Below are 9,549 nucleotides of genomic sequence, written 5' to 3'. Positions count from 1 at the left end.
AGGATTTCTCTCAATCAACTTTCACTGTTGTGGGAGAAGGAAGAAAAATAATAAAAAATGTGAAGACAACAGAGAAGGGGATGAAGGAGAGTGGCGAGTGCACTGATGCAAACACCCTGGGCGCCCACAAGTGGGTATGTGGAGTTCACACCGGAAGGAGATAGGACCAGGTGGTCAGTTACAAGGGACCCAATCTGGTACCTCCTAGTGGATTTTCCCACAAGGTAGAGGCTTGGTAGTGAGAAGTGAATTATCAATTTACCTTGTTTCTCCTTTCTAAATGTGACTCTGAGTTACTGTTTTAATTTTTATATTTTCAGAAGTAATCAACCAAATTATCTATCAAATACCTATTACATTTGAATGTATTTCATTTAGTTGTGTTTTTTTTTTTTAATAGAAAAGAGATGTTTCCTTATTTTTTTTCACTTCTAGGCATTTTATCAGGAAAAAAAACTGTAAAGTCTTTTGTAAATTTTAAGGGTCATTGTTGCTATCTGTTGACAGAGCTGCCAGACTAAAGTGAAACTGTAACTTGAAGCCCAGTGCAAAAGAATATGCACAAAATCAATTCAGCTCCACAACCAAGAGAAACGCTTGAATGTTTCAAAATTACAGTGCTGAAAGCCTTTCTTTTCAGATATTCATCTTAGGAAGAGTCTGTGGAAGGGGATTTTTGTTCTCTTCGGTTGAGTCAGCATCACTAATAATAATGCTTTGGTCCCTCAAAAAGCCCCCTGAAGAGTATTTTTCAATTTACTCATTTTGTTTGTTGTTTAGCACATTGTACATCGTATTTCTTAGACTTCTTTCCTCTCATCTTTTCTCTCACAGCAGTATAATCAAATTGAAGTAACCCTAAGCACATACTTCACTTTTTTTTCTGGTAAGCCCCCTTCCTACCCCACTTCCTGCCCACTTCTCTAGCCCCAACTCCCATTTCCCAAACTCAAATATCTAAAGGAAAATGATGAGAGTCTTTGGGATGCCTGTCTACCACTTAGAACACACTCTACTCATAGCAGATGAAGAAAGACTGGTTTAAGATGTTAAAGGTCTCTCCCAACAGCAACACATGCACAGAAGCTTGTAAAATTTACATGAACTCATTGGAACTTACTAGAAAGTGGCCTCTTTCTTTTTCTTCTTCTTTTCTTAAATAACATAATTCCTGGCATTGGACTTTCTATAGAAACTGTGGAGCAGAACATTCTTGAGAAAGTTATTTTTTTTCTTTTAAATTGTAGAACTATAAAGTGGCCATTAAAATGCATTTCTGGGTTGCAGTGCAACACTCCCTGTGCATGTGAGTCAGTGGAAAGCACCACCTTAATTGGGGATTAAAGACAGAAAATCTGTGAGTTTACTCCCGAAGTGGCCTGAAGGAATATAATTATAGAAACACATATTTTAAATATTATTCTTTCACTTATGGAAATTTGCCCAAATACTTCCTTGTTTATTCAAATGCTTGTTCTTATTTGTATTCACTACAAATATAGCTATTCCTTCTGGTTTTCTGTATTTCTGTTTGTCCACTGTTGTGAGACATTTCTCTTTCACAGTTGTAATCCAAGCATCTCAAAACAAGACCTAATCTTAAAGACTGAATTCCAGAATGCCCAACCTGTTTCGTGTTCCCTGTTGCCCCTTTGCCGAAGTGGTTCCCTCTGCCTCTGGATTTCCGTTTCTGAATAGCATTTAGTGCACTGCTCACTGCATATTAAAAGATTTGTTTAAATACATTATCATATTTATTCCTAAGGAAATATTCCAGGACGCACTGTGGTGACCACCATTCTATAGAATCAGAAACTGAGGCTCAGAGGTGTTCGTACTGTAACTTGCACATGCTCACTAATCCCATGGCAGAGTGTGAATTTCAAGCCATGTTCTGTAGACTCAGGTTCTCTTTAACCAACATACACTGGGCTGCCTCCTTTCCTTAAAAAGAACCTTATTTGCTGGACGTTTTGGAGATGACCTTGACTAAGATCTGGCCTCCAGCAGAAACCCTCAAGAAGCTGTCTACCCACTACACAGGGCTCACCGCTGATGTGCTTTTAACCACGGTAGGGGTTCCTGCCACAGGTTACTTCAGGTTCCCTTTTGTCAGAAAGCCCCTGATACCACAGACACTGGCTGATGTAAGACTGGATCCCCAGGGCAGGTTCCCTCCCAGGTTATGAACAAAGGCCCCACAATCTTGTCAGAAGGCAGTTCTTTACCATTTTGGTTGATTTAGCTCAAAATAGGAAGTCATTCTCCCCACTCTCCCTCTTACCTCTGAACTAAAATCCAGCTGTATTTTCACTCTCAGGGTCAAGAAAACTGGCTTTCAATTACACAAAATGGACAGAACCCCAAGGTGGGCAGTTGTTAATGTAGTTTTATCCTTCACATGTTTCTAAATGTTCTACAAAGAGAATGTTGCTTTTAAAAGAACCAGCCGTTTTAAAAATTGTATTATGGAGTTTCCAAGTTATTACCTCCTACAAAAATTGCAGTGCAAATGGAAGAAAATAACACGGAAAATCGGTGTACGTTTAAAACGCTATATAAACATTTGAAAAAAGAAAAGCACAGTTGAAATACAAATTGGCTTCTTAGATTAGGGTTTTATTCTGCCAGTTACACTGGAGACCTGTGGGTGGGCCTTAGGGATTTTTTTGTAACTACTGGTAATTGTAAGGTTTGGAGTGTGCTTTAGGCTGAAGTAGCTGCTGTGTGTGTTTTGTGTATGTGCGCGTGTATGTGTGCCGGTGTGTGTGTGCGTGTGTGTTTAAGAGAGACGTACACCTGTGTTAGCCTGAAGACTGTATGCCTGTCAGGACAGCCGGGGCCTCAAGACTCTTAAGACTTTTATTAGGCCTCCAGCTATGGCCTTCCAGGAAGCCCGGCGCAGAGAAGCAGCAGAATCATAGAGATTAATAAAGAATGACGTTTGGAAATGCAGTGATTCAAAAGTGATCGCCACCATTCCACCCGCCAGGACCCACCGCTCTGTCCAGAGTAGACCAGCACCTTAAAAGTTAACTTCTACAGCCAAACCCTCTCAGTAAAGGATAACAAAGACCACATCCTGACGCCTCCAAAAGGCACACAGTTTTCACAGCGCATTTTATTATTCATAAAAAAATAAATTTATTTACATATGTTATTTCCTGTGGTAGTGCAGCCTTGGGGCAGGGGCGCATTCCCTATCGCAGGATCACTTGCTAGGGTCCCGCCGCCCACCCTGAGCACTCCTCGGTGGGGGAAGAACCTGCGCGGCTGGAGACGCTGTTGGGGGTGAGGCGCCCGAGCTTGGAGTCGGGGGGGGGGGGGGGGCGCGGGGGGGGGGGGGGGGGGGGGGGGGGGGGCTGCGAGGAGAGTCTGGAGTCGGAGCGGGGGTGCTGTAGGAGCAGGAACGGGCCGAGAGGGAGCCCTGAAAGAGGCCCAGCCAGGTTGGAGCGTCGGAGCTTGGGGAGGCTCCAGTTTAGAAGTAAAGAGGGTAGACAGTCGCCTGAGCCTCATTAGAAAAAGCCGGGAGCTTGGGAAGGCGACCGGAATGAAGAGGCCACCCGGCAGGGAGGCCCGAGGGCCCGAAGCGCGCCGGGCAAAACCCGCCTGCAGTGGTCTGGGAAGTGTGTCTTCACCTCACCCCACGCGCAGCGGGCCTCCTCCAGCCCGTTAGGAGGGCACGATGCTGGGATGGAAACCTGGCCCAGAGAGGTCACTCGCCCTTCTTTGCCACTTAAAACCTTGTCCCGGCCGACGCGGATCTCACGTCTAGACTTCTGTCTTTAAAGCAGATGTAGAGCACGTTCTAACCGTTCCTTAACCATTGTGTCACCGCGCACTGCCCGGGCTGTGTGGAACTGTCCCTCACGTGTGCGATGAATCTGGCTCCGCTGAGAACGGACCCCTGGGCTGTCAGGCGTGGGCGGGGGCGGCAGCCGAGGGTTAGTCTACAGAGCCAGGGCCCGAGGGTGAACCTGCGTCCCGCGCTCTCGACACGAAAGGAGGCTCTTTCTGGAGAGGCAAAGGGTGGTCGCCCAGATCCGTGGCAGCTGTAGCCATGGGGCTGTGCCGTGACAGCCACCGGTTCACAGTTCCAGGGACAGGGGAAGGGCCAAGGAGAATCCAACGGAAACAGCTTCTTCCCATCTCACGCGCTCTCTCTTCTCTCCTTGGCCCCCGAATGCTCGCATTTAACGAATAATCCCATCAAGTGAGTTCCAGTCCGATTTAAGCGGTGGTTCCACATAGTCTGTTGGCTGCAGAAACTTCTTTGGTGTCAGAGTCCGGTCGTCCCGAGACCACGAATGGCCATGTCTGTAAAATCAAAAAGAACGTCAGATGTTAGAGAAACGATTGTCTCAAACCGAAACCGCTCTTCTGTCTTCTCTCTGAACTAGGATTTTCATTTTACTGGATGCTGATAATCTGAAACGTGCCGTATCCATTTACGCTTCTTCCTGGACTTTGCCAGCAGATAATTTGGTGAAACTCATACGACTTTGAGAGTCTATCATTTCTATCATTTAGTTCCCTTCCCTTACACACACACACACACACACCACACACACACTCTGTCATCCACTCCGATCTCCAAGTAGGAACTGGGCTTGGACAGGATTTTTCCCAAGTCGGGAGAGCTGGCAGATCGGAGAGGGACTTTCCAGACAAATCCCATGTGGGGAAACTTTACTATATTGCAGAAGCAATTTTTCTAAAATTGCAAAGGCTCTTTTATAGAGCTCGGCCTTCCCTCCTTAAGAAAGGGCTTGCGGATTCAAACCTGCCAGACCCTTAGCTGGATAAAGCTGGGCAAGGGAGATTTGCCATCAGTCTGCAACCCAGCGGTAGCCTGAGTTGGAACCAAGATTTACCCTGGAAGTAGGATATTAGCCAATGGCTGTCACTGGGGTACAGTGTTCAGAACGATGTGAACACACACGGATGGTTGATTCTTCTCCAGGGAAATGGCTGGCCACTCCCTTGATTTGGGAGAAAATAAACTGGCCTTCTCGTTTCCTGTCCCAGAACCTCCACCTCTTTCGAATTTTTCCCTGCGGGCTGACTACGCCCGGCGCCCAGGGCGGCCTGGGTATCTCCTCGCCCAGGTCCTAGCGCGCCGCGCCCCTACCAGGTTCACTGGATGCACGTAGCCGTTCTCATAGCGATCCTCCTGCAACAGCTGCCGCAGGTGAGCGATGTAACTGGAAGCCAGCCGGAGCGTGTCCAACTTGGAGAGCTTGGTGTCAGGGGGCACCCAGGGCAGGCTGGTCTTGAGCCTGGAGAAGGCTTTGCTCAGCACGCGCATCCGGGCGCGCTCGCGGGCGTTGGCCGCGTTCCGTTGCGACTGCTTGCACTCGGCGGCTGAGCCCTTGGCCGGGAGTGGCTTCTTGCCACCACCGCCCGCGCCTCCACCTGCGCCGCCGCCCCCAGCCACACGGGGCCGCTTCCTCTTGCAGCCTCCCGCGCCGCCGCCTGCGCCCAGAGCGGAGCGCTCCTCCTCGCCGTCGGGGTCCTCCTCCTCAGCGGATGAGTTGTCACTGGGCGAGGCGTAGCTGCGCTCTACGCCGCGGAGGGGCGGCCTCTTGGAGGCGGGGACCGAGTACTCTCGCTGCAGCCCCCGAAGCTCCATGTCCTCCGAATCACTCACCGAGCCAGTGGACATCGCGTTGTCCCCCTCGCCCACACGCGTCCGCTTTCCTCCCCCTGGCCAGTGTCGCTGTCTCCGCCTTCGGCTCCCTAGCGAAGGCGGAGGCCAGGGAGCGCTCAGAGGAAGACTAAAGACCCAGGCCGGGAAGCGCCGGGTGCGGAAGCGAGGTGGGCGGTGAGAGCTAGTGCGCCCAGCCGCTGACCCCGGGGAGCCTGGACCAGGAGTTGGCGCCCAAGTCCAGATTCCGCTCGCACCGCGGTGAGCTGCGCCTTTTGACAAGACTATTTATCTGTACTCCTTGGAACAAACCACTCCGGGCAAAGAAGAGGGGGTTGGAAAGAGGGGCAAGAGGTGGGGCAGAGGCGTGGAAGGGGTGGGGACCGTTTTTCTGCGTGCAGAGGAGCGGTTGGTGGAGGCGGGGGAAGAGGACGTCTCTGCGGAGTGGAGATTTGGGCATTGAAGCCCGACGGACCTTCAGCACGTCTGTGCGGGATAAGTGAGCTTTGAGGGAGTTACGAGGCAGAGCTGCTTCCTACCGACCCTGTTTCCACCCCCAGCTAATCTTAGCAGTGGGGAAGATTACGAGATACTTAGAGACGACAGTTTCCCAACCTCTGTTTACCTGCCAGTCTTTCCAGTAGAACTCAGCTTTCAAGTTCATCACTCATGATGTATGACTGTCCACCCAAGCCTTACTGGATAACAGAAAAAGCAAACAACAACCAACAATGCACAAGTTACCTCTCATTTTCCTCCTCCTCCTTTTCCTATAATATACTTTCATGATTCACAAAAATGGTCACAATGGTTCGTTGGATTTTTCAAATAACATCTGTAACTTAATGATATTATCTCCACCTTGCAGAACTTGAAGCTGGGCCGCGTAGATAGACGTTAGGTAAAAGACGCACCACGCTCACTAGGCTAAGTAGAAAAAAGAGTCAAAATCCACGTTTCGAAATCCTGGCCGGTCGAAATTCTGGTCTAGTCTCATGCTTCTGGAGCACACATCTCTAGATGTTGTAGCTAGTATTTTCCACGCTCTCGAGAGTTCCATGCGTGACTTTGTGATGAATGTGATGGAGAATCCAGCCCTAACGCTTTGCATTATAATGTAGGGAATCCATTGCTATTGTATTTAATAGATTGTGTTTTGAAAGGCAAGCTCCTGGAAGCAGAATGCTAAGTTAGCACAATCGTCCATTCAAAGTAAAAACGACAAAGCAGCACCCTGAATGATCATGTCTCATTGCAACCAAGTCTAAAACATCCAGCTCTTGCACCCAAGAAAACACAACAAAATTGCAGTCTCATTATTTCCTAACTCGAAGGTCATTGCAGTTCCTGGTCAGGGGATGAGTACTTCTGTGGACACGGGCTCCAGTGGCCAGAGACTGAGTGTCTGCTGTGCGACCCTCACTGTGCTCGCAGCTGGTGAGCTGCTCACTGAGTAATAAAACCCGTATGAGTTTGGCATACGGTTATCCAATTTTATGGTGATGCAACTGAGCCTTCACACCGGCTTAGGAGTTCATTTATTCTTTTCCTGAAAGCCCACAGGCTCCCAAGCTGAGCAAGGTGCAAGGGGACGGATGTGCAGTCAGTCCAGGACAGAGCTGGCAGAGATAGCTGGGCCAGCCTGGCTCCCGCCAGTTCCTACAGCAGAACAAATGCGCCCTGCTCAATGCCTGAAGTGCTGCAACAGGTGGCTGGCAGAGGCTGACTTCATCACTCAGGCATCATTCTACCTTCGTCTCCCAGGCCATGCCACCCTTAGTGGGGGGATGTTTCACATAACCCCTCCCGCTCACCCGAATTTGCAAAGGTTTTCTCCCAGCACAGGTAAAAGTTGTCTTTTGGTTGGGGGCAGGGGTGGGCTTGTTCTGGGACAAGTTAAGTAGAAAGATCATTTGCTCTCAGCTCTCTCTGGGGTGGAGAAATGCAGGCAATATTTGACAGAGTGTGGAAATATTTCCTGGAGCATTTGAACTTGAACTTGACTCTAGAGTCACCTTGCTAGGTGAAGGAGAGGAGAGCGACAAGGAGGGGCAAAGAGATGGAATGGGGAGAGCCAGGCTGGCTTTCTGCAAGGACTATTGATGACTTGAAGCTATCAGTATAAATATATAGTCTCACACATTAGGGGCAGGCGAATAGGTTTCTAAAATCTGAATTGTTTATACAGGTGCAGAACAAAGTCTTTCTTTAGAAAAGATTAATGGTGAGGAAAGCGCTAGATTTCTCTAAACAGTCACAAAAACTGTACCCAGCCTCAGTGCTAAGGGGGTCATGGCCAGTTTCTTTATTTCTTGAAAAAACAGTCTGACCCCAGCAATTTGGGCTTATTTTTCATAGCACTTGCCTCCCCCTCCCTATCTTCTTTCTCTCTCTTTCTCTTCTACTCCATCCCCTCACCCTCCGTTTCCTTTCTGGAAATCCCTCTGTTCGCTTTCAAGAAAGTCAGCTATTTTATTTTGTTTGTCTTCATCTTTCATTTTCATTTAACCTCCATTTCTTTCATTTTTGTGATATGAGGTTCTATGTTCACTCATAACTCTTTTTTCAAGTTGCAGACTTGTAATGAAGGTTAGGAAATGCATCTTATATATACTTTTTATTAGGTTATAACTGCAGTTTGCTTTAACATGTTTGTAATATCTGACGTTTTGTCACCTTGTTACTTTCAAAGGGCTTTTACTTTTCCTTCTTGGATGATTACAACAACCTCTCGAGCTGAACACTGTAAGTGTGACTATCTCTTTTGAAAGCCCAGTTTTTCATGGTTTTGACAAGTTATGTACTGCAAATGAATAATACAGTCTTTTTTTTTTATATTATAAAGCACACTGTAATCAATTCCTATTTGCTTATGCTTTACAAACTCTTAGATTTGAAACAGGTTTAGACTGTTTATGGTGTACTTCAATGGTCTTGAAATTCTTTAGTGACATTTTAAAAATATGCAATGGGGGTGAATGGGGCTTAAGTTGCATTATAAAACAAAATATTTAATATTTCCTTTACTATTATTTTTAATATTTCTTCATCCTGGCTTTCCTGCTTGCTGGATATTTGACTTTTGGAATTTGTGTTTTCTGAACCCCCGTTTCCTCATGTATAAAATGGATTACCTCCTTGAGAGGAAGAGAAAGTATATGAGCAATTGGCTAGGTCAGACCCTGGTACATGGGAGAAGGTAAGTAAATGCTGGTTAGTATTATGAATTGCCTTGCCCAATATTACACAGCTAGTAAAAGTCAGGGCAATGGCCTGACCCAAGTTTTGTACTCCAGGGCCTATTCTGGGTTTAAGATAGTACTAGGATATTTCATTTGCTTTGACTGCAGGCTGCTAGGGTCTTACGTACACAGTCTCATCTCATGACATTTTTCACAGATCTCATGAGGGACCTCACTGAGGGAAAAATGGATAGGACCTCATTAGAAATTTTGTTTTCTTCCCTCACCATAAAATTCTCTCACTATAAAATTGCAGTGCTTCTCCAAGCCTTCCTTTCCCTACTGGCATAAAGGATTAAGCCAGAAATCCTGCTGGTGGCATGGTGTAGGTGAAAGGAGCATGCCCAGGTGCAATACAGATCAGTGCCTAATGGGTTGAAACATTTAACAATGCAGGCTTGGCAGGGCGTGGTGGCTCACGCCTATAATCCCAGCACTTTGGGAGGCCAAGGCAGGTGGATCACCTGAGGTCAGGAGTTTGAGACCAGCCTGACCAACATGGAGAAACTCCGTCTCTACTAAAAAAAATACAAAAGTTAGCCTGAGGCCGGGCGCGGTGGCTCAAGCCTGTAATCCCAGCACTTTGGGAGGCCGAGGCGGGTGGATCACGAGGTCAAGAGATCGAGACCATCCTGGTCAACATGGTGAAACCCCGTCTCT

The 9,549-nt window shown here is 47.5% G+C and overlaps 1 protein-coding gene across 1 annotated transcript; it reads right to left on the bottom strand.

The window, feature by feature from the left end:
• Positions 1-3,355: 3,355 nt before the first annotated feature.
• On the bottom strand, positions 3,356-5,979 carry MSC (musculin). Its single transcript, XM_017544514.2, has 2 exons — positions 5,132-5,979; positions 3,356-4,317 (listed from the first exon to the last, which is right to left on the bottom strand). Exons 1-2 carry the CDS (start codon positions 5,663-5,665, stop codon positions 4,231-4,233), a joined length of 621 nt encoding a protein of 206 aa, XP_017400003.1. The 5' UTR covers positions 5,666-5,979; the 3' UTR covers positions 3,356-4,230.
• Positions 5,980-9,549: the final 3,570 nt, after the last annotated feature.

Source organism: Cebus imitator, unplaced genomic scaffold (genome assembly GCF_001604975.1).
Source record: "Cebus imitator isolate Cc_AM_T3 unplaced genomic scaffold, Cebus_imitator-1.0 Scaffold9, whole genome shotgun sequence".
NCBI lineage: Eukaryota > Metazoa > Chordata > Mammalia > Primates > Cebidae > Cebus > Cebus imitator.
This window is presented reverse-complemented; position numbering and strand designations above follow the sequence as displayed.